Source organism: Hyperoodon ampullatus, assembly GCF_949752795.1.
Source record: "Hyperoodon ampullatus genome assembly, chromosome: 7".
NCBI lineage: Eukaryota > Metazoa > Chordata > Mammalia > Artiodactyla > Ziphiidae > Hyperoodon > Hyperoodon ampullatus.
In genome coordinates, this window is record NC_136920.1 from 15,952,795 (window position 1) to 15,978,224 (window position 25,430).

At 41.5% G+C, this 25,430-nt stretch overlaps 1 protein-coding gene across 17 annotated transcripts; it reads left to right on the top strand.

Moving 5' to 3' along the window:
* Positions 1-982: 982 nt before the first annotated feature.
* Positions 983-25,012, top strand: CELF1 (CUGBP Elav-like family member 1; the record flags this gene model as incomplete). 17 transcript variants are annotated; one of them, XM_079709120.1, is made up of 13 exons in its annotated part: positions 983-1,068; positions 9,531-9,718; positions 11,437-11,519; positions 11,889-11,937; positions 14,426-14,560; positions 15,106-15,185; positions 15,509-15,670; positions 18,115-18,190; positions 19,653-19,781; positions 20,469-20,582; positions 21,314-21,499; positions 24,298-24,441; positions 24,885-25,012. In XM_079709120.1, 13 exons carry the CDS (start codon positions 998-1,000, stop codon positions 25,010-25,012), a joined length of 1,545 nt encoding a protein of 514 aa, XP_079565246.1. The 17 variants fall into 17 exon arrangements, with proteins under 17 accessions (XP_079565246.1, XP_079565255.1, XP_079565258.1 ...); XM_079709129.1 differs by having other exon boundaries at positions 998-1,068; positions 20,472-20,582; XM_079709132.1 differs by having other exon boundaries at positions 998-1,068; positions 18,127-18,190.
* Between the last annotated feature and the right edge of the window lie 418 nt (positions 25,013-25,430).

Here is a 25,430-nt window from a genome sequence, read left to right on the forward strand (position 1 = left end):
TCTTTTTCATTATTATCACTGTGGTGGCTTTTGTTTAGTTTTCTTTTGTTTTTTGTTTCTCTAGAAAGGTCAAACTACTGAAAGAACAGTGTTCCTTAGTACTTTATCAAGAGGCAGAATATACTATTCCATTTTTTCACTTTTTAAATTTTCTGGCAAATTAAGATTCAGAATTAGTAAAGAAGTTTTGCCCTGTGCTACCTAAATGAATGTCAGTGAAACAGCAATTTTTAAAGTTTTCACTGTGATGAGGAAGCATTAGGTAGCATACTTTGCTCTCAAGACCATCAAGAAAGCAAGGCTGGTCCAGTGCAGGTAGTAGTATAAGAGCAGTATGTTTCTGGTGGCCAGTTCTTCAGCCAGCTTGCCTCTGGCCTGCTTCTGATGGATGGTCTGAACCATTAAATGACTCTTCTGAGTTTAGTTTGGCACCCAAATAGTGCGTTCGTTGCTGTCTTTGGCACGTCGAAAATAAGCTCAAACTAAGGCTAACGACCCAGTTCTTTCTAAAAACATTTTCAGACCACATGAAGTGAACTTTTTTCCCCCCCTTTTCTTTTGCTTCAGGTAGTTTCAGGCTTTGGGGGTCCTCAAAAACTGATTCTGAGGGAGGAGTTTGGAAGATGTGAAACAAGCTTGTGTTTCTTCTGCTCTGTTAGCCACTGCTATCTTCATGGATCTGACACTATTTATCTGACAGTGCACTTAGTACTGCTTCGCCAGGGAAAATCACACAAAACAAGCCTGGCGCATCAGCACTTTCATTGTGTGCTGGGCTGAGCCTCCCTTCACATGGTCACATCCCCCTTTTAATCCAATACTCCCTTCCCCTTCCCCAGTCCTGCCTGTTTCTGTGGCACTTATTGCTGGTTTCCCTGAGCTCCTGTTTCCACTTTGTGTTTTTTGTGGGGCCCAGGAAGCTAAAGCTGTGTGTATTTGTGGATCAGACAAGTGCAGCAAGTTAATAACATTGGCTTCTGAAGGGGAGAGTGAGGTGATGGCTGCGTTTAAGTTGGATTTCCTTCCAGAAATGATGGTGGATCATTGCTCTTTGAATTCCAGTCCCGTGTAAGTATTTTTGTTGTCTCATTTTTATCATAAGTAGAGGAACTGGGCTGTTTTCTTTGTTATTTGATAAAACTGGTCCCTTTCCTTAAAAGAGGGAAGAAAAAATTGGGTGAGGAAGCCAAAGTCCACACTATTGTTATTTTCTGTTGTAGTCTGATTCTCTCTCATTACTGCTGATTTCCTCTAGCTATAAAAGTTTTGTACATAAGGATGCATTTGATACATGACCAGCAACATCAGCTCAAGTGTGCTGGCTCCAGTCCCTTTAAGCTGTAGTTTTCCCATCTGATAGATTACAAGGTATTTTTTTAAACCATAGTTTTATTACTTTGGGTTGGGTATACAACTTCAGATAATCTTTTGGGAAGCTATTTATTTGTATGTTTGTTTATTTTTAATGATCAAATTCTTAGACTCCTATCACAGAGGACTGGTAGCTAGGGTGTATTTAGTAGTATATACAGAATGCTGTATTGACATGTAAACTAGTCCTGAACCTTGACTTCCACACCCCCCAGTCTAACTGAAAATGCAACACAATACATGATTCTGGGGACATCAGATGGGCCCCCCCAAAGGGGGACAAACTGGATTAATCTTGATTGGGAATTTGCCTTAATAAATTTTGAATGTGGAAATGAGAAACCTAATCAGTTTGCGGTACTGCTGTTCAAGAAGTGACACTGCCATTGTATGCAGCTAAAACGCCAACCTGGCTCTGAGTTATACCTATAGGAGGCCTGAATTCTGGGCTTTGTAGAAAAGAACACACTTCTAACTCTTGATTTCAGTTTCTTTAACCAGGCTTCATAGTACCTTGGAACCTAAGTAAAAGAGCCTTAGGTTATTCAAAGCCAAGAAGAATATTAGATGGTAGACTACTCCCTAGATAACAGTAGTGCAAGTCTTTGAGATTAGGCCTCCATGTGCAAATCAGTCTGCCCTGGGATTAGGTGTAACAGGTGTTGTAATAGCAGATTCTCAACAGTTCTTTGTGGAATAGTTTGTGCGGGGGGGCTCAAGGTTAGGTGGCTTGCTGATTTGGTATGGATCCTATGCCTTCTCTATAGTCTCCAAAATAATGGTAATTTAGATGTGTCTTTTTATGAGAGTTCTATTTATTGCTAAAGTAAAACTTTAGCAGTAGATTACAGGTGAAATCACAATGAATCCCATCATAAAGACTTAATACATAATAAAAGTATTCCCATGTACCAGATATATGGTCCCTAGAAATAGGACTTTGTGGCTCAGATTATCTTTCATTGTAACACTTTCTTTCTATGCATTGCAACTGCCTAGTGTTCAGTCCTTAGATACAGCATTTTTCCTCAGCCTGTTTCTCATCTTTTACAAGATCGACCTAATTCAGTATCCCATGAAATCTGGATCATGGACCACTGTGTGAAAGTCACCTGGAGTATAAAAATGCAGGTTCTGGATCCATGCCCAGATATTCGCATGCTAGAATGGGCCCAAGAATCTATTTTAACAATGTCCCATGTGGTTTTTGTGTACACTTAAGTTAGGGAACTAATGGACTGAATATAATGCTCATTCTGAATACAAGTAATCAGGGAGTACACTGTTGTATTATTTTTTCCCAAGAGCTTTTGCATTTGTTTTAGTCATCCAGCTTCACAAAAGCTTTGTGAGGTTAATTGGGCATAAACTATTGCCCCTATTTTACAGATGAGAAACCCAGTTGAGAGAAGCTATACCTGACTTGACTGAGGACAGTTGGTATCAACCTTGGGCCTAAAATGCAAGTTTAATGATAGCCTCTTTATTTTTGCCCCCTAGACCTGGCTGCCTCAGGTGTCACTAAGCAGTTAACCATCAACGCTTCTCATTATTGCAAGTCCTCTGGCCCACTCCTATGGGCACCACACACCCAAACCCCACAGAGTTGGGAAGAAGAAAGTTCTACAGAGTAGTGTGGGCTTGCCACCTCTTTCTTGGACTCTCAGCCCTTCTTTTCACTCTTACTACTTGAGCAGTAAGCTTGATAATTATTAGTTTTCTCTCTGAAGTGATATTGCCTGGGAATATGATCTAGCAATGTATCTATTCCAAAATTTCTTTACAACAGAGAAAAATTGCTGGAGGAGCTGTGGAAGGGCTGAGGGGACCTGATCCCTAGTTCCCTTTCTTATTTATAATAATAGATATTACAGATACTTATTATTTGTAATAAATAATACTCTTCAGCTTCCACTGGTTCCTTTTACTTTGCTTGCACACTAGGTCATAGGTGTTCTCTAGGGATTGTATCTCAGACCTTTTCTTCTTAGCTTTCCCATTGCTTAAGGGGGCACTGATGTGCTTCTCTGATTCTCAGATCTTTATCTATCCCCCAGATGTCCCTCGAGTTCTATGACTTTGTTCTAAATACTGCCCATTGGATACCTCCATCTGGAGGTCTCCCCATGTAAAAACAATTCCCCACACTGTCTGTAGTAGAATCCAAGAGTGGTCAGTAATTTCTTTTCCTCGTCTCCTTTATCGATTATCTCCAAGTTGTGGTGAGTCCTGCCGCCCAAATTTCTCAACATTGCGGGAATGGTTCCTAATCTTAGGATCTGGTTTGTGCAAGAGCCTCCTGATCTGCATATTTCCCCACTTTATTCATCCTCTCGATTATTGCCAGATGTCTTTTAAAAGACAAATCTAATCACCCCTTGTTTAAAAATCTTGGAATAAAGTTCAGGCCTATCAGTATAACATGGAAAGCCATTTCCTGGGTCTCTCCAACCTCTTTATTCTCATCAATTTTCTCTAATTTTAAAAAAATGTTTTTATACTCCCCCCCCCCCGCCAACTTTCTCAAGTCCTTTTCCTACCTTTCTAATGTTATCTCACTCTTCTCTCCCTTCTGAGTCCTTACCATTTCCTCATCACCCCTGAGACTTTCATACCTCCATGCTACATAGCACTTTTTCCAGCTGCTTACTCCATTCAGCTTAAATCCCTGTGCACACACACACCGTGCCCCAAATAAATTAAACCATATTAGCCACTTTTTTCACAGAACTTTTATAAATCTGTTAAAGCATTTGTAGCATATTGTAGTTGTGTCCTTCCACTTGTTCAGTGCCATTGTCTACAGGGCCGGTATTGCTCAGTCCACTTTTATAGCCCCTATAGTTTGTAGTATCTGATACACAGCAGGAGCTTAGGAAGTACAGTTGAATGAATGATAAACCCTATGAGGAGGTTTTCTTTCTTAATAATTAGAGATGATTACTGAGATATGGTCTTCAGACGTTCTCTCTCTTCCTCAGGGAAGAAGGCTGAAAACCTTCACAAGCAGATTGTTACTGTTCTGTTGTTGAATGGTGACTTAAAAATCTTTTATTGATAGCTTTTTCTAGTACCTAACACCTCAACTAACAGGAAGATCTCCCTTTATTCAAATTAAAATTCCTTCCTTCCTTCCAGCATAGATGCATCTAGTCTTGTTCCCCTAGAGAACATCTGGTAAGTAACTTAGGCCAGGGTTTCTGGGTCCTTTTCATTCTGATGTTCTTCTGTGCCAGTTTTTCCACGGCACATTGTGAGCCAGAGGACCTGGTAGGGGTGGGTGGTGGCTGGAGATTGGGATGCAACAAGTATTTATGCCTGCTGGGGAGGTGGAGGGGTTGGTAAGTATTTGAAAATTTTCTGTTTGTATAATGAGCAAATGGAGGTCAACAAGTAATGAGAAGGGGAGAGTTGAAATGAAATGAAAAAACTGAGTTATTAAAGGTTTTGGAAATGATTTTTAACCAGATGTGAAGGTAGTATTTGCCAACCCGTCTGACTGCAAGGAACAGATACCACTCAAGCTAGCATATATGAAAGGGTTTTCTTGTAAGGACACAGGTGGACTGGACTATAATATAATCAGGAACTCTACAGCTGAAAGACCCGGAAACTCCATCTTTTTGACCCAGGGCACACGTTCTGCTCTGTCTGCATGTGCTGCTGCTTCTATTCTTCATCTACCAGATAATTTTGGTTGCAGCATGACTTGGCTTTGCCATTGCCCTTCCAGGCTGTCTTGACATCCCCCCAGAGCGTTTTCATCCCACAAAAGAAACCCTGTACCCATGAGTAATCATTCCCTCCCTTTCTCCCTACCCCTAATCCCCATTCCTAGGCAACCACTAACCTACTTTCTGTGTCTATAGATTTGCCTGTTCATTTCACATAAATAGAATCACACAATATGTAGCCTTTTGTGATTGGCTTCTTTCACTTAGCATAATGTTTTCAAGCTTCATCTATATTGTAGCATGACTCCTATTATCTCTTGCCACTGCCCTTTCATCTTTGTCAGCTTAACTCGTGCTGTCCCGAGTTGCAGCTTTTCCTCTTCCAACTTCACCGCTGACTGCCTGTTTCTGTTAACCCATTCTAGATTCTGTAGAGCAGTCCTGTGCAATAGAACTTTCTGTGATGTTAAAAATGTTCTTCTGGGAATTCCCTGCTGGTCCAGTGGTTAGGACTCTGGGCTTTCACTGCCGAGGGCCCGGGTTCAGTCCCTGGTCGGGGAACTAAGATCCCCACAAGCCATGTGGCTAGAAAAAAAAGAAGAAAAAAAAACTTGTGTCTCTGCTGTCCTATGCAGTAGACACTGGTCATATGTGGCTAGTGCAATCGAGAAACTGGATTTTTAAAATTAAATTTGAATAGTCACGTGTGGCTAGTGGCTATTGTCTTGCTCACTGCAGCTATAGAGGATCTTGATTAGCCAGGCCTATCTTTCTGTTTTAAGCATAGGCCACAGTCTTAGGTTTCCAGCCAGCCAGTGAATCAGCTTGTTGGGTTAAGATCCACCTCCTGGTCTAGTCATCTGGGGCCAAGGAATGGGAAAGAAGTGGGATAGAACATTAACTCTGCCCTCTGAGCTGGGCCTGGTGCTGGGAAGTTTTGAAAGGAGAAAGAGAAGAGAGGGTTTAAGAGTTTTGAATGGAAGTGTGCTTTGAAAATAAAGCTCTTTGTTTTCTCTCCCCTGTCTCTTCCAAATTGGTTGTTTCATTTTCCTATGGCCTGTTCCATCGAGAATCAGGTAGACAAGGCAGCCTCTGGTCCTGATCCCTCATAGTTTCTCATTCTTAATGATTTGCCAGTTGCTGGGTCAGAAACATAAAAAGAAGTGGGTTGGTGTCATTCCTCTCCCCTAAAGTACTTGCTGCCTTCTCATCTCCCTTCTTCCCTCACTGCTGCAGGCCATGCTTTTCCTCTCTTCCATCCTACTCCCAGTTTAATACTTCACTGAAGTACTGGCAGTACTTCCACAGAAGATAAGAATTTCCACAGACTTGTCCCTTAGGAATGACAGGGACAGTATAGATACTTCTCCAGGGGCTGCTGAATTCATTGGTTCTTGAGTGAACATAATAAATGTATATAATTTATGATCACTGACTGAGGAGCTCTCCATCAATGGGGAGGTAAGGCACAAATTTGAGAATGTGTCCAGTGATACGTAGGCTGAATGCCATACCCGGATGTTGTGGGATCCTTGGCATATCACACTGGGAGTCTTGTCCCCAGGTGACTCTTTTATGCAGTGGTTACTTTTAAGGACAGCATGCATACTGGAAGTATGTGTGGAAGGTTCAGAATGGAAGAGCATTGTTGCTCATCTCTTCAGACACAATAACAGTTTATGAGAAAGTTTGTGACTGCTTATTACATATACATAGGTACACATATGGTTGCTTTTCTCTTTTTTATCTCTAGCTGATATTGGCACTAACTGTGTCTTCATGTACTCCAAAGAAATACCCCATGTTTTCCTTATTCACTGATATATACCACATCTAACACAGTGCTTGGCCTGTATAAATAAGAGCTCAGTATTAACTGGAGGAAGAAATAAGTCAGTGCGTAACTCCAGTTGCATGATGTCCACTGCACCTTGAGCCTGGCCTGATCATTTGCTGTGCTGTAGAAGTGCTTCTTAAACTGGTGAAGGACCATGTCCTGTCCCTCCCGCCACCCAACTTGTTAAATACAATACGATAATTTCTTAGAAAAAATAATGAGGTGTAAGCTTGCATTTTGCGTATCTTTTTAATATTCGATTGAACATACGTAAAATTATGCAGTGTGATTGCTGTAAAAGTTTCTAATGGTTAAGTTTGAAGATTGCCCCTGGTCCTTGGGGGATTCTTCTGGCTCTTGAATTGGTGTACACGGCGGGAAAGGGTGATTCATGGAGTAGGTGGACGTGAAGAAATGGAGAGGGATTTGGAGAGTAAAGAGAGAAAGGAAAGGCACTTGTCTGGAATGCTGAGTCTCCACTGAACTTTTGGGTAAATCACAATTCACATATATTGACTGTGTTTATGCTTTTGCACTAAACAGTGATATATTTAGTTTAGAAACAGCACACGAATACAGAAGGAAGGGACAAATTGAGCGCGGTTGCCTCCAATGTAATACAAACTAATAAACTCCTGCCTCTTTTCAGAAATAACTGTCTGTTTCCTTTATAGTCAAAACATTCTAAGCACCATTTATTTGGATTCTGTGTTAACCCTCCCTAGAATAAAAATCTGATTAAACTTAGCGACATTTTAATAAAATATTAAAACTGGTAATTAAAGTTGTTGGGAATGGGTTGTAGGGAGTAACTCCCATTTTTTCACTAGTCATAGGACTTTTTAAAAAAAATTCATGGTAGAATGATTTCTGTTAGAATGTTGGGATTAAGCTTCTAGAAGCAGCTATATTGTATTTGTGCAACAACTTACCATACATGGTTTTAAATTAATAAAGGAAAACCAATAAAACAGTGTATTCCAAAATACTTAAAAAGGAAAAAAGAGTAGGTTCATCTTGTGACAGTCAAACAATCATAGGAGATAATATCTGCTCTTTAATTTGTGAGCCCTCTGTGCACAGCATTCATTTTTATCAAGGTTTGTTGCTTAAATGGGGGAATTGTTGAGAACAAGAAGTTCTTCCCACCCCACATCTGAGTAATTACTTTGAATCAGGCCACCATACCAGGTGTGGCTATAAGAATGAATAGGAAATAAAACAGTTTCTGCCTTCAAGGAGCTCTCAGTCTTGTTGGGAGAGGTAGACAGAGGCAGATTATGCTAAAATGTGTTAAATACTACAGTGAAGTTGGAAATTTAGTACTATTTGAGTCCTGATGAAATTGACTAGTTAACCTGAAAGAGTATGAGGAACCTTCACAGACTTAGCAGCAAGGGTTGATCTGTATGACATTTGTCTTAAAGCTTTTGATGTTTAGTTAGTGCTAGATTCAGCACAGGTGACATGAGAATAGCCCTGTACTCAGTTACAAGAGATTTAGGAATTTAACGGAGGTTGAACTACTGGATTCAGCATTCTCAAGGATCTTCAAATACTATTCAAAGGATAGCAGTGGTGAAAAAACTATTGTTTTTCCTTTAAAGAAAAGTGGCATTTTATTTGGGATTGAATATTAGAACATGGCACATTGGAACATGATGATATGATGTCTGGATTTAGCAAACACTAACAAAAGTTAAACATGCTAACTATTTGGAATTTAAGTTGTTATTGGTTTGGATACATGCTAAGAATAAGATCATGAAAGGTGGTAGGCGAAGGACTTTGATTCATTCTGAGTGGAAACATTTACAGTGCAGGAGTTCCCCATGGTTCTTGGCAGTGGCAGGGGTAGGAATGAAGGTATTTAAGTAGGAGTGTTAACAGGTTTGATGTGATGGGATTGGAGGAATTTGTGGACATTATAATGGTTACAGTTGGTAAGGGAATTAACTGGTAAAATCTTGGAGAAATAGCAGTAACTTGGATAACTTAGACACAAAAAACCCTAGAATGATGACATCATTGTTTTTGTTTATATAACAGTCATTTGTGAAAGTTTAAGAGGCAAAGCTTTGTTTTGATTTGGGGGCTCACTCAAGAGCATCAGGATTATGCATGAGACAGCAACATCCAAAGGCTAACATTCTAGTCAGTTCTTAGCTTAGGCCTTGGAAATCATGTGCTTCTGCTCTAACATCTACTGAAAGAAAACTTTTCACCCATCATCGTGTAGATTGAGAATCCTGAATCTTATCCATAAGCAGTAGTTCTTTGTGATTTTATGGACATTTTAAAAAGTTTTATTAGCTGTGCTTAAAAATGATTAAAATTTGCTTTAGGAACTTTACTTCTTAAATTCTTCTGAGACTTCTCTAGCTAGACAAGGAATGACTGACACGCAGTTCCTTAGTTAAAGCCCAGGGTGTCCTAGTCAGAATGGTGACTTTAGTTTGGGAATCTAATGGAAGGGGTGGCGTAGTGAGGGAGGACCAGGGAACTCTGGTAAATTGAATGGAAGTAGTGAAAGGAAGTAGAATTTTTCCCCCTACTTTATCAGGAAGTAGTTGAGACCTTTAAGGAAAAGAAGATTCTCTAGGAAGCAACATGAATACATAATAGAAGTTTTATTTTATTTTACGCAGCTCAAAGAAAATGAACGGCACCCTGGACCACCCAGACCAACCGGATCTTGATGCTATCAAGATGTTTGTGGGCCAGGTTCCAAGGACCTGGTCAGAGAAGGACTTGAGGGAACTGTTTGAACAGTATGGTGCTGTCTATGAAATCAACGTCCTAAGAGATAGGAGCCAAAACCCTCCTCAGAGCAAAGGTAAAGTGCTTTGACTTTTATATGTATTTTCAATCATGTGCATGTTCTCTCTCATTGCCAGATACTCTTGTGGTCATATAGGGGGGGAAAAAAAACCCTGTCATTTTGTTGTAGCTATATCTCCGAGTCCAAACACGTTTAATGGCTTAAAAGTAAAAAATTATGGTGACATCATGAGGATAATTTGTAAATTGGATCTTGGGCAGTCCTTTTTGAGATCTGTAAGTTCAAGAGACAGACTCATGTGAGTCTCTCATTTGTTCTTGGGAGTGGAATGACAAAAATAAAGTTGAAGTAAACCGACCACATAGGTTTTCTTTAGTATTTTGGCTAGAGTAAGTGGAAAGAGAAAGACTGTCCAGGTACCCGTGGGTTTCTGTTAGTGTTACAGAGGCCTTCTGGGATGCCTTAGCAACTAGGAGCAACTTGTTTGTAGGTGACCTGTTATAGCCTACAAAATGAACAGGAGGACTTCCCTGGTGGCACAGTGGTTGAGAGTCTGCCTGCCGATGCAGGGGACACGGGTTCGTGCCCCGGTCCGGGAAGATCCCACATGCCGCGGAGCAGCTAGGCCCGTGAGCCATGGCCGCTGAGCTTGCGCGTCCGGAGCCTGTGCTCCGCAACGGGAGAGGCCACGACAGTGAGAGGCCCGCGTACCGCAAAAAAAAAAAAAAAAAAAACGAACAGGAGAAGAAAGGCAAGCTGCTTCCAGAAATACCCAGCAGAGTGGAAGTTTTATAGGCCTGATAGTAGATGTGGTGTTAGCTTTGCCCCATACCACATAGACATACACTTGTTTTCCCAAATGACCCATTTCAGAGTAATTTTCTGTGAAAGCTGTTCTACAGTGCAGATGTTCGCAAGCATGATTTTATGTTTGAAACCAGCTTAATAGCAGAGGACCTAGAAGCTGAAGAATTATTTTCTCTTTGTGGCATTGTTAACCAAAAATATAAAGTATTATAGTCTCTGAAAATGACTGTCAGTATAATATGCAGTAATTTAAAATCTTAATTGCAGGGTGATTTTGAAAGAAATCTGTACCATATCTTATGGGACTATGGACTATGGACAAGACATACTTGCCCCCTCCGATCCCCAGTAAAGATACAGAGCACAGAATCTCCAGATCTCCTCAGTCAAGTGCCATGTGCTGTTAGACATGTGATTATATTTGATGAAAACCAGGAGTCCAAAAAAAGATATTGAGGTCCTTGCTCTTAAGTCATTTTATAATTTAATAAATGATAATTATATTTGAGGCATATGGTAGAAATTGGCCACAGTGTAAGGCTTGTTCTGAGAAAGAAAGATTTGTAGACTACAGGCTGCAAGAGTGCAAGACCTCTGTCTGTCTGGTTTGTAGCTCAGTCTTCTTGCCCAGCACACTACCTGGTGCTGCAGGTAGGGCAGGTTGAATGGCATGGTGCTGTGACCTTTGTAAGGAAAGTCATCTTTCCCAAAGAAGTTATAAGAGCAGTTAAAGAAGAATTTTAATAAAACCAGGAGACTATAGTAATGAAGAAAATGATAGAAAATCTTTTTCCCCCCCCACTGCTAGGTTTTCTGTATCTCCCTCCCTCCACCCCCACCCCCCAAATTTTAATAAACCCAGCCCTCTCTTTTAATTTTCAATATATACCTGGAGGAGGGAGTTCTCTAGGAATTATCTGCTTTCAAAGGACTGGTTTGATTTCCTGAAGTGTTGTTTATTGCAGGGTGCTGTTTTGTTACATTTTACACCCGAAAAGCTGCATTAGAAGCTCAGAATGCTCTTCACAACATGAAGGTCCTCCCAGGGGTAAGAAAGCTCCTACTAGTAAGTGGAACTGTGGTGGTTTTGACATATGGAACATACTTATACATTTCAGGCACACACTGAAAACCATTTGGGGAAAAGGGTGACTGCCACAGGAATTGATGTAAAGGAGGACATAAAGGGAATGTTTCAAAGAAGATAGGCTGAAAGTAATTCTCTTTCAACCAAGAGAATTTTGACTTGTTGACTCACATTCTATTTTGATATTTTGTGGAGGGGAGATAATGAGGCAGGCGAGAGTTCAGAGACAACTCTTAAGGTCAGTTTTGGTATTTCCTTTAGAGTCTTCATTTATGTTTCTGAATTCCTTTGGTGTGTTCAATAGTAATATTCATGTGTTTTCCTTTTTAGATGCATCATCCTATACAGATGAAGCCTGCCGACAGTGAGAAGAACAATGGTAAGCAAGTATATAAAGCCCTCCCCTTATAAGGTTTCTTCTTGTGTATTTGCTGTTCTCATGGCATTTGGATTTTATTGTGCTCTAATTAATCTTTTGAGATATAATTGACATGGTAGTTTCAGTTATACAAAATAATGGTTCAATGTTTGTATATATTGCAGAGTGACACTATAGTAAGCCTAGTTAACATCTGTCGCCATAAATAGTTACAAAAATTTTTTTTTCTTGTGATGAGAACTTTTAAGATCTACTTTCTTAGCAACTTTTAAACATGCAGTACGGGGCTTCCCTGGTGGCACAGTGGTTAAGAATCTGCCTGCTAATGCAGGAGACACGGGTTCGAGCCCTGGTCTGCGAAGATCCCACATGACACAGGGCAGTTAAGCCCGTGCGCCCCAACTACTGAGCCTGTGCTCTAGAGCCCTCGAGCCACAACTACTAAAGCCCACGCACCTGGAGCCTGTGCTCCTCAACAAGAGAAGCCACCGCAATGAGAAGCCCGCGCACTGCAATGAAGAGTAGCCCCCGTTTGCCGCAACTAGAGAAAACCTGCGTGCAGCGACAAAGGCCCAACACAGCCTAAGATAAATGAATAACTAAGTTTATTTTTTAAAACAACAACATACAGTACTGTATTACCTGTAGTCACCATACTGTACCTTATGTCCCCATGACTTAACTTACTTTGAAACTGGAAGTTTGTGCCTTTTGACCCCCTTTACCCTTTTTTGCCTACCTTCTTTCCCTTGCCTCTGACAAGCACCGGTCTTTTCTCTCTGTCTCGGAGTTCAGTTGTTTGTCTGTCTGTTTGTTTGTTTGTTTGTTTAAAAGAGTCCATATTTAAGTGAGAGCAATACAGTGTTTATCTTTCTCTGTCTCTCACTTAATTCACTTAGCATAATGCCTTCAAGGTCCATCCATGTTGTCACATATGGCCAGATTTCATTCTTTTTTTATGGCTGAATAATATTCATGTGTGTGTAAAATACCACATTTTCTTTATCCATTCATCTGTTGATGGATACTTAGGTTGCTTCTATGTCTTTGCTGTTGTAAATAATGCTGCAGTAAACATGGGGGTGCATAGGTCTTTTCAAGTAAGTGTTTTTGTGTTCATCAGATAAATATCCAGGAGTGGACTTGCTGGGTCATATGGTAGTAATTTTAATGTTTTGAAGAACTTCTATACTGTTTTGCACAGTGGCTGCACCATATAGTCCCACCAACAAGTGCCCAAGGCTTCCCTCTTCTCCACATCCTCACCAACACTTGTTCTTTCTTGTCTTTTTGATAATAACCATCCTAACAGGTGAGATGATATCTCGTGGTTTTGATTTGCATTTCCCTACAATGCAAATGATTAGTGCATTGATTAGTGATATTGAGCATCTTTTATGTCCCTGTTGGTCATCTGTATGTCTTCTTTGGAAAAATGTCTTTTTAGATCCACTGCCCATTTTTTAATCAAGTTGTTTTTCTTTTACTGTTGAGTTCTGCAAGTTCTTTATACATTTTAGATATTAACTCCTTATCAGACACATGATTTGCAAATACTTTCTCCTATTCAGTAGGTTGCCTTTTTTTGTTGTTGACAATTTTTTGTTTGTTTTTTTGCTGTGCAGAAGCTTTTTAGTTTGATATAGCCCCACTTGTTTATTTTTTGCTTTTGTTGCCTTTGCTTTTGGTGTCAAATCCAAAAAAATCATCGCCAAGACCCATGCGAAGGAGCGTACCAAGCCTTATGGTTTCAGGTCTTATATTCAGTTAATCCATTACTTACTCAGAATTAATGCATTTTGAGTTAATTTTTGTGTATGGTGCAAGGTAGTAAATCAGTGCTGTAAATAACCTGTCATCTAAATTGTCTGTCCTTTTCTTTAAAATAAGTATGGCAAATAAGTCAGAGTTGACAGGGAAATATTACAAGAACATTTTAGAGTGAACTGGAATGCCTTTGATCAACATAATTTCTTTTGAACTGGAGTGAAATGGGGAACTGAACAAATTAGGAAGGAAAACTTAGTCCTCAAGAGAATAACCAGAAAATGAAAGTGGACAGTTACATTCACTGAGATGTGTGTTCTGTTTCTCTTGTCATATCAATTAAGTATGAAACCTCGTCCTTTGGTACAATAGTATTGCTAATGAGAGCAAACTTTGCTAAGTGCTAGGCAAAATGCTGAGTACTTGGCATTTAATACCTACAGCTACCTTTGAGGTAAACTCAGTTATCTCTATTAATCACATGAGGAAACAGGTACAAAATGGTTAAGTAACTTTCACAAGATCATGAAGCTACTATATTTCATCTAAATGGTTCCAATTATAATTTTAAGATACCATTGATTGTAAGAGTAGGTGCTAAATTATGGGGGAAAAATGTGTATCTTAAAATCGGTGAAATCTGGTATAAAGGCACAGAGCTCTGTGCTGCACTACCTCTTGTAGTAGTAATGTTCAAGCCTTTTGTTTTTTACTGTCTTAGCAGTGGAAGACAGGAAGCTGTTTATTGGTATGATTTCCAAGAAGTGCACTGAAAATGACATCCGAGTCATGTTCTCTTCATTCGGACAGATTGAAGAATGCCGGATATTGAGGGGACCTGATGGCCTGAGCCGAGGTGGGTACATTTTTAGCCTTTAAAAGTACTCATCCTAAATTTGGAGTCTCTTTTTAATTGGATCAGTGGAAACCAGTGATCTCTAGCCAACATGGCACTGTCATGATGGAGAGGGTTGGGTTTGGTGTTGTATATTTAGGTCCTGTCACAACTATCAGTTGATCCCAATTCCCTCAAGGAGTCTACATTCTGCACTTAAGTGTCATGTATTAAAAGTCTCTGCTTCAGTCCTTGGAGAGGTTCTCCATGCCAAAACGGAAACACTTCTTTCACAAGAGAAGCTAGAGAATATGATTCCTCCTTTATCCCTCAAGCACTTTTTCCCCTGTGTGCATCCCTGGTTTCTCATTAAAGCACTTATCACTCTGTCATAACATATCTGTATTCTCCACTGGATCATGAACCCCTGAAGGCAGGAACCATGTCTGTATTGCTAGCATGGTACTTGGGCACACAGTAGGTGCTCAGTAAGTGTCAGTCAGATAAATAATTAAATAAATAATTAAACAAATGAATGGATGAGTTATTGATTCTTCTCTTACCAGGTTGTGCGTTTGTGACCTTCACAACAAGAGCCATGGCACAGACAGCTATCAAGGCAATGCACCAAGCACAGACCATGGAGGTAGGGGCAGATGAATGAAAGGGGGAAGTTCCTTGGACCGAGAGCAGTAGGACAGTTGACAATCGAAGCCCAGTAGCATGTATAGCATTTGATTGCCCTAAAAGTTAAGAAGGCCAGACGTCTTTAATTTAAAAACTGGTGCTTTCTTTAAAATTAGCATATTGGAACTAAACTGAATTATATCTTGCCACTTGTGCCTATCACGAAGAGAATCATTTGACAGTGAATGGAATTAGAATGCAGCCGACGTGTCACTAGAAAGGAGGATTTTTCCCTTCACCCAGAATGAGGATTTTGACCCTTTGATTTTGGTGTTTTCATAGGGCTGCTCTTCCCCCATGGTGGTAAAATTTGCTGATACACAGAAGGACAAAGAGCAGAAGAGAATGGCCCAGCAGCTCCAGCAGCAGATGCAGCAGATCAGCGCAGCATCTGTGTGGGGAAACCTTGCTGGTCTAAATACTCTTGGACCCCAGTATTTAGCAGTGAGTCTTTGTGGTTTGCTTTCTGCAGGCTGTGCAAGCTCCCAGCTGTTTCTTCTTCTGCTGTTCCTAGCTAACATACATAATGGCAGTCACAACTTTCAGCATATCAGAATTTTACATAAAAATTCAGGCAATGAAATGTTCTTTGTCACGTTAGTCTTGCGTGCACGCACATGCTCTCTCTCTCATCGCATATCTTTGGTTATATCTTGAGCTTCTGCTCAAATTACAGTGAAATCCTAATTTTCTAATAAAAAAATTTAGAAACATCTCATATGTCCCTGCCCCCAAGAAAAAAAATTCCTGAGGAAATCTTAGCTACCAAATATTCTTTCTCTATATCTCTTTCTAGTAGATTGTAGAGGGCATCCTTAAAATCCTTATTGAGCCTTCCCTGTAGAATATGATAGTAAATGTTTCCGCTGACTGAGAGATCAAGAGATTAACGTGGACATTATTAAATGAGTATTACAGGTGTATATTTGAGTTCACTAAATAGTAAATAGATTTCCTTTGATTTCTGTCTTGTTGAGTTTGAGTCATGGAATCCAAAAGACGGGCAGACTCCAATTGGTTAGATTTATTAGATCTGCAATGTATATTACGGGGGATTATCACTGCTTTAACCCTTAAAAGAATTGCAGATAGCACAAGACACTTAAAACTGTCTCATCTTTGAATCAGAAAGAACAAGTCATCTGTGAAGTTACCAAGGAAGGAAAATAAATGGTGAAACTACTAGATTAGTATGGATAGTTAGAAATATACACATAGAAGTAATTATAGTCATTCACTCCTCATCCTTTAAAATATTATTTTATATGGAAACAGAAGAAAGGCAATGTTTTCTATCCCCCAGTACTAGGTTTTGGCTAATTTGATGCCCTCTGGTTTCCATGTTTCTAAAATGTTAGAAGAAATCCCAGTTTACCCTCACTAGTAATTCTCTGAAGTCAAAAAGTATAGATGGTTGTTATATTCCTAAAAATTAAATTGTTTCTCGGTGCTAGAACATTGCTTGTAAGTTGAGAAAATTCAGAGAGATTTTAGGTCTTCTGCCAAAATGATAATGCCTTGAAAATTACCTCCATGATGCGCATTTGCTTTTGGAGCGTTTTGGAGCCTTCTTTTAGGGAAGACCCCCCCATTTTGTTGTCATTGCCACATCTAGCAAGCACATGATGGTGTATGTTGAGAGCTGTGGTCTCTTCGTTTCAGTTAGACATGATCCCCTCCCCAAGAGCTCTTCTCATTTAGGGAGGAAGTGAAGTGCCTAGTACAATATGCACAGTCCACCAGTTGGGACTGAACTCGTTGCCCAAGGTATTTAAGAAGACAGAAATGAAGACATGTGAGTGCTAATGGACTGTGAAAGTGATAGTATATCATCATTAATTATGAGGTACTGGAATATGTGGACTTAGAACTAGAGCAATTAGTTCTTAATCTTTGAGGTAGCAGACCCCTTTCAGAAGCTGGTAAAAATTCTGTGTATGGACATTTATTCATTCTGCCTCTGGAGGTTTGTGGACTTGCTGAAACACATTTGGAATAGAGAGATTCCTGATGACAGAGGAACCAGGTCAGATGTTTATGGGAATGAATAACAGATTGAATAAAGAATCCAGAAACAAGAATACCAGCTGTTCATAAGGAACAGTGATTGGGTTTGAATGGAACAAAAGGTTTCAGCAGGTTGGTTAGATGAGGGTTGCAGTTTGCTAAGGTACAGAGTAAGGTCATGGAGGTCATAAGCTCATGGACAGGTCCTCTTGTTTTATTTGTTATGGAACAACCATTGAAAGAGAATGTACGCTGAACGGATATGGACTGATCCAGCACTCACTTGGTCATCTGCAGCAGTGAGATGAATGGGGCTAGATGAATGTGTAGCATTCTAGTTACGAAGAGATTGATCTAGTCACAGGTTCATTGTGGCTGGTAAAGGATGACTCCAAGAAATACTCTGAAATGGTTAGGTTTGGTATTTTAAATAGTTGTGTGAAGCAGAAATTAGGTCTCCAGGTGGGAACAAGTTACAAAATAGGATGTGTGGACCTAACAAAGGAGAATTTGGGAGAGGAGCTAGAAATGGCAGTCACTAATATGCAGACACTCCTCTAAGTGGACTACATGGCTGCTTGAGTTGAGTTGAGTTCTCTCCTCTACCTCTGTCCTCTGCTGTGCTGCATTCTGTTGCCAGGGACTCGAGCTTGGCTTTGTACTCAACAAACACAACTGTCTTCTGGGCCAGGGCTTTAGCTGTGTTGTGTTGTCCTGTGCTGTCATAAGCCTTATGTTTTTGTTGTGTTGGCTTGGGTTCTTGTCTTCAACTTTCTTCTCTGGGGGCCTCTGCACTCTCGCTTTGCTGTGCTGTAGAGTTACCCCAGATGCAGAACCAGCCCTCACTCTCACTCTTGTTCTGTTTTTGGTGTAATGTCTAGCTTTATTTGCAGCTCCTTCAGCAGACTGCCTCCTCTGGGAACCTCAACACCCTGAGCAGCCTCCACCCAATGGGAGGTAAGTGTTTCACTGCTGCGGAGGAGCAGCAGCAGCCAAGCCAACAGACCCGGCTGACAACAGTCTGAGGGTTTTCTACCGTTTGTGCAGAAAAAAAAGTTTTTTTCCACCCATTACATAAACCTGACATAAGATGAACATCCTAGGATTCAACTACCTTGTCTGTAGAAGGTGGCTCTTTTAGCTGTTGATGTCATATTGCTCTGCAGTTGTCTGCTGCTCCCTACCCCCTTAAGTCTCTATTAAGGAGGAAGATGGAAAAGAGCTGTTAGCATCTGCAGACTATCTGCAACTACTTTGATAAGGAGAAAATTGCAGGAATTCTTTATTTCCACAATAAAGTAACTTTTTCAGTGACTCTCTGAGGAAAAGTCTAAGATGGCTTCTATGTGCATGGCTTTCCGTGAAGCTGCTAGAACCCAGGCAGTTAGTGTCTTACACATGTTATTTCTTAGGTGAATTACCTTTTTTGGTGTTAACATGCACAGATAACTTAATTGGCAAATACCTGAGTTTATAACAAAAGGAGGCTCCACAGACAAACCTGAGCCAGGGGCTGTCAGGAAAGTTAAGGAGGCAGGGAGGGGACCGTTCCAGAGCTGCCTGCCTCTGCCCTGCTGCAGCGAGATAGGGCTAGGCAGGTGCATCTGAGGAAGGGATGATCTTAGGAAAACTGCATTGTGCCATTGAGAAAAGTTTGACAGTGGTTCATTTTTGTCCCAGGGACTTAAAGTTTGCTGTGTTTTCAAAAAGTTGCTAGGTTGTAAATCTGTGTTGTAGCCTTTTTATTCTCATTAATTCTCCACCCTCACCCATCTGCCTTTCCATTATCTAGTAAAAAGCTTGCCACACATTGTCAGTGCAGTTCAGATTTCTTGCTCTCCTTCTATCTGTGTTGCCTAGGTTCTACTTGGAAGTCTTTTCCTCAGTGTTTTTTCTCTCTTCTTTTTCTGATAATTAATCGACTATTCAGGTGGTGGTTTTTTCTTTGTTCTCTCTACTATTGCTGTTTTCACGTGTATCCCCCTGTCATCTCCTCCATTGCCTTCTGGATCTCTACTACCGTTTCTGCGTTTTCACCTCCATTGCAGAGAACAGATCCCCTGTAAAGTGTGAGCGAGGGGCTCAGATGCAGACTCGTTCTCTGCCACAGGGTTTGGCATTGCTCTCTTAGATACCGGGCTCCATGGTAGAACACAGAATCCACCCCTCTTTTCTGGTTTCCTAATTGCCCATCCACTTGGGCTGGCATGCTGTTGGATTAGACATCTGTTATCTGAGGAAATGTTCAGTTTCTGAATGAGTTGAGTTAGATCTGAATCTTTTTGGAGCTTTGTAGTATTGCCTGTATCTAGGACAGTTCCTCTTTGGGACCAGCCTTCTGCCAGTGTGCACGGTCATTGCTGGAGTGGATATGAGGCACCCTTATCTGCTGGCTGATCTCTTGCTTTGGATGTTGCAGGGTTAAATGCAATGCAGTTACAGAATTTGGCTGCACTAGCTGCTGCAGCTAGTGCAGCTCAGAACACACCAAGTGGTACCAATGCTCTCACTACATCCAGCAGTCCCCTCAGCGTACTCACCAGTTCAGGTAAGCATGTATAATAGGGGCCAGTGTGCCCTTGTGTGCCTTGGGCAGAATCCCAAGAGAGGAGTATGTCATTCTGGAGAGTAGTTAACGCCCATTTCCAAAGGGGTCAGATCATGAACAGTAAATTTTCAAATGTCTTTTTTTTTTTTTTAATTAATTAATTAATTTTTGGCTATGTTGGGTCTTTGTTGCTGCACTCCAGCTTTCTCCAGTTGCGGTGAGCGGGGGCTACTCTTCATTGTGGTGCATAGGCCTCTCATTAAGGTGGCTTCTCTTGTTGTGGCACGCGGGCTCAGTAGTTGTGGCTCACGGGCTCTAGAGCACAGGCTCAGTAGTTGTGGCGCACGGGCTTAGTTGCTCTGTGGCATGTGGGATCTTCCCGGACCAGGGCTCAAACCCATGTCCTCTGAACTGGCAGGCGGATTCTTAACCGCTGCGCCACTAGGGAAGCCCTCAAATATCATCTTCTGACTTAAGAGAAATCTAGTAGTTTTTAGTTTGTTGTAATCATCACTTGCTTCTATGTCGTGCAGGGACAGTTATCAAAATCAGTAGCTGGGGGGAAATATCAGTAACTGAAAAACCTCTTTATAAAGAGAATACTTGAGTAACATAACTTGTGCTTTGGTTCCTGTTGACCTGAGAAGGTAAGTGTTGGTCTGAGTTTAACTCGTGGATGTCTGACAGCAGGGTCCTCACCCAGCTCCAGCAGCAGCAGCTCTGTCAATCCCATCGCCTCCCTTGGAGCCCTGCAGACACTAGCTGGAGCAACAGCAGGCCTCAACGTCAGCTCTTTGGCAGGTGAGGGCCAGTCCCTGGATGTCATGGAGCCATTCTTTGTGCAGATAGCACATTTTAAACAACTCCGGTAGGGGTGCCGTTAGAATGAATGATTGGGGTGGCCCAGTGAAGTTAGAAATGATCATGGGAGTTTGAGTCAGACCCGAGTTAAATCCCATCTCTGCCCCTTAACTACCTGTAACTTAAGACCACCTTTCTAAGGTCATTTTCTCATCTATGAAGTGGGAATAGAATACTTTGAGCGTTATTAAGTTAAATGAGAACATAGGTAAAGTGCTGAGCACATTACTTAGTACAGTGTCTGGCAACTAGTACATGCTCAATAAATGTTAGCAGCTATTTTGATGATAGGATTTGCCCACATCTTGTCATAGACTATATGTATCCCTTTTAGTCTCCAGTCCTGGGACTCTTATTTTACCACATTCCAGCTCTTTGTGAGAAAATGGCAGCAAAGCCAAAGAAAAAAATGGGGCAAGTTGTATAAGTGGTATCACTTCTCGCAGTTTGGAAGAAGATATTGGGGAGAGCCGCACCTGGGTGTGGCATTTTTAAATGTCCCCATTAGCCACAAGGCCTGGTGAGTGTCCTAAAATCTGACCAGTCAGAGGAATATTCCTCCTCAGGGAGAAGCTAAGGAGATGAAAGGGTGTACTTTGGCATTTGTCTTTGGCATCACTTGAGTCTTCCCAATCTGTTAATCCTGCTCTTCCCCCCACCCTCACCCCAAGGGATGGCTGCTTTAAATGGTGGGCTGGGCAGCAGTGGCCTTTCTAATGGCACTGGGAGCACCATGGAGGCCCTCACGCAGGCCTACTCGGGAATCCAGCAATATGCTGCAGCGGCGCTCCCCACTCTGTACAACCAGAACTTGTTGACACAGCAGAGTATTGGTGCTGCTGGAAGCCAGAAAGAAGGTGAGTGCCAAGGGAAACTGGAGTCAGGGACATGGGTGGGTGCTCCATCTGACCAGCTCTGAAAAGCAGGGCAAAGCCCCGGAGAGCCCTGTAGGTGGTCAGGCCAACACTTCTCTCTTTTTGTTTTAAACACTTCTCTTTGGCAGTGTCAAGGGTAGAGTGAGAAACTGTGGTCTGCTTTCTGGATGCGGCTCAGGTCAGAACCTCTGTATTCTCTCCTGAGATGGGGCTGCAGTTCTTAGATGAAGAAACATACTGGCTTTATTGTGTCTGACACCATTTGGCAGTCTGCAGTCTATTTTTTTGTTTGTTTTTGTTTTTTACTGGGGTGTAGTTGCTTTACAATGTTGTGCTAGTTCCTGCTGCACAGCGAAGTGAACCAGCCATATGTAAACACATATCCCCTCCCTTGTGGATTTCCCTCCCATCCAGGTCACCACAGAGCACCAAGTAGAGTTCCCCGTGCTGTACAGCAGGTCCTCACTAGTTATCTGTTTCATACCAAGCGGCGTACATATGTCAATCCAAATCTCCCATTTCATGCCACATCCCTGCCCCGCCCCCCCCCAACCGTGTCCTCACATTTGTTCTCTACATTTTGTCTCTATTTCTGCTTTGCAGATAGGTTCATCTGTACCATTTTTCTAGATTCCACATATATGTGTTGATATACGATATTTGTTTCTCTCTTTCCGGCTTACTTCACAAAAATGTGGAACACTTCACGAATTTGCGTGCCATCCTTGCCCAGGGGCCATGCTAATCTTGTCTGTATCATTCCAGTTTTAGTATATGTATTGCCAAAGCGAGCACTGGCAGTCTGTTTTTGTTAGGAAGTCTTCTCTGTGGATTATAAATCTGTCAGAGGATATCTTCTGTCTAGGTGTCCCTTTTAGCTCTGTCATTTGGCATTTTCCTCACTTTCTGATCTATGCTTTTCCTAACTGAGGACAAACTGAAGGGTGATGAGACAGGAAGAGTTATGGCCCAGGGGTTGATGGAGTGGGAAGTGTGTGCTTTGACATAAATGGTATTAATTCAGGAGAGGCTTTTTAAGCAGAAAGAGGCCTGAAAGTGGTTTGTATGAATAGAAGGTGCTGCCAACATCTCTGTGCTCATATATGACTGGGTTTTCTTAACCAGGAGCTGGCAAGATTTAAGCACTAATGTAGGAAAAAGACAAGTATCCTCTCTTGCTTTAGCAGCAAGGAGCCTTGGTGCAGTGCATCCTTACCGGCTCTGAATTGGACATTTATGTGCCCTAGGATGTGGTAGTGGGGGAACTGATGGAACTCTGGAGATAGACAGTAAACAGAAGCATGAGGTGTTCCAAATGGTGCTCTGGAGAATGATGAGCAGGAAGGAGGAACAGAAAGTGCCAGAAAGATAGCATTTTATATAGAGAAGGAGGTCTCTCTAAGTTGACGTTTAAGTAAAGACCTGAAGGAAGGAAGGAAGGAAGCAAGCCATGCATGTATCTAGAGGAAGAAGAGTAATGGGGCAGAGGAACAGCAAATGCAGAGACCCTGAGGCAGCAGTGTTCTGTATGTGTTTGACAACAGCAGGGAGGCCAGGGTGGCTGGAGACTGCCTGGACTGCGATTGTAATAAAACTTTTTTGAAGATGTGCTACATATATACAATGGGATATTACTCAGCCATAAAAAAAGAATGAAATAATGCCATTTGTAGCAACATGGATGGACCTAGAGATTATCATACTAAGTGAAGTAAGTGAGGCAGAGAAAGACAAGTATCATGTGATATCACTTATACGTGGAATCTAATAAAATGGTACAAATGAACTTATTTACAAAACAGAAAGAGTCATAGATGTAGAAAACAAACTTTATGGTTACCAGGGGGAAAGGGGGTGGGGAGGGATAATTTGGGAGATTGTGATTGACATATACAGACTATATATAAAATTGATAACTAATAAGGACCTACTGTACAGCACAGGGAACTCTACTCAGTACTCTGTAATGACCTATATGGGAAAAGAATCTAAAAAAGAGTGGATATATGTGTGTGTGTGTATATATATATATATATATATATATAACTGATTCACTTTGCTATACAGCAGAAACTAACACAACATTGTAAATCAACTATACTGCAATAAAATTTTTTTTTAAAAAAGGCCTCTTCTTTGGTCAGGAAATCACTGAGTGTAAATGGTTGAAGAGGAAAGCATATTCTAGTTTTGAGCTTAGTTGTTTATCATAGGCACATTTAAAAAATATGTTTTTACTGAGGCACAATGGTAAATGGTAAATGGTGGCACGTAACTGCCACCACAGATGTAGAACATTTCTATCACCCCTAGAAATTCCCTCATGTCTCTTTGTAGTAGGTCCCTGCGCCACCTGCCTCTGGCAATTACCAATCTCTTTGCTGTCCCTATAGTTTCTAGGCACAATTTTGAAACCTGTTTTATTTAGAATCTCTACCTCCTTTTCTATTGTTCCTCTACAACCCTGTAGTCTCTGGTTTTATTGCACCACACGCAGATCTGCCTACTTACTGTCCCAGCACGCCATCCTCCCACAAGGTCGAATTCTGACCTTTGTCAATGAGACAGAGCGTGAGAATGGTGAACGGGAAAGAGGGCAGGAACCTGTTTCAGTGATCGCCCTTCAGCTCCCTGCTTTGTATTTAGAGAATCTGTTTAGTTCTCCAGGTGAATTTCTGTTTGTTGGGATGCTGAGAGTTTTAACATAGGTGGAAATGAGAGTCGGTGCAGGGGATGAGTGTGCTTGACACTGACCTGTTCAATCAATGGGGATTTTGAAGGTCCAGAAGGAGCCAATCTGTTCATCTACCACCTGCCCCAGGAGTTCGGAGACCAGGACCTGCTGCAGATGTTTATGCCCTTTGGGAATGTCGTGTCTGCCAAGGTTTTCATAGACAAGCAGACAAACCTGAGCAAGTGTTTTGGTATGTTGGTGTTTCTTCTGGTGTCGGGAGGGTTAAGTATTTTTACCAGCTAGAAAGAAAGAGAAGGGGCTGATAGCAGAAAGAGCTGAGTTTGAGTTTATAGTTTAACTTAGCCTTTGGCAGGTTACATTACCTCGTTTTGAGCCTCAGTTTTTTCATTTCTGTAGTGGGAATGATGATTTCTACCCACACTGTCACTCCAGAGGTAAAAATAATGTATGGAAAATGGCTTGGCCAAAAAAACTTTAAGGTACTGTGTAGATGTCAACTGCCACTGTTAGGAACCTGATTTATTTCATGTGATATAATTTCAAGAATTCTTGTCCCTGCTGAGAAAAATTGGGATTTGAGACTAAGCTCATAAGGTATCTCTTGCATAAGGAAGATTGAGAATCTTCCTGCCTCGTTATGCCCCTCACCTAGGCTTCTGCTTGGACACACAGGTTTTGTAAGTTACGACAATCCTGTTTCGGCTCAAGCTGCCATCCAGTCCATGAACGGCTTTCAGATTGGCATGAAGCGGCTTAAAGTGCAGCTCAAACGTTCGAAGAATGACAGCAAGCCCTACTGAGCGTGCTCCCCTCTGAGACTGGAGTGAGAGGGTCTTCTGGTAAGTGGGGGAGGAGCACCCTTAATGATTCGAAGCCCTAAGGCTGTGTGTTGACAGCCCTGGACCCTGATCCCTGCCACTCTCGCAGGCACAGCTTGCCCTGAAGACTCGGCTACTGCCTTCTGTGGGAATTTCGCTTCGTACAGAGGACAAGTTTGTGCTTTGGTTTCCAGTGTTTTACTTTGGAGTTTAGGTGCCATATCCTGAGTTTTTTTTCTTTATTTAAAAGTTTGCTGTGTTTGTAACCAGTGTGTTGAGAAGGACCAACATCAAACTGCCCTGGGGCAGGGGAGGGGGAGTGGAGAAGCATTAAAGAAGAAGGTCGGAATTTGCCCCAAACTACCCAAAGAGAGAGGACTGAGCGAAACAAAAAATTGAC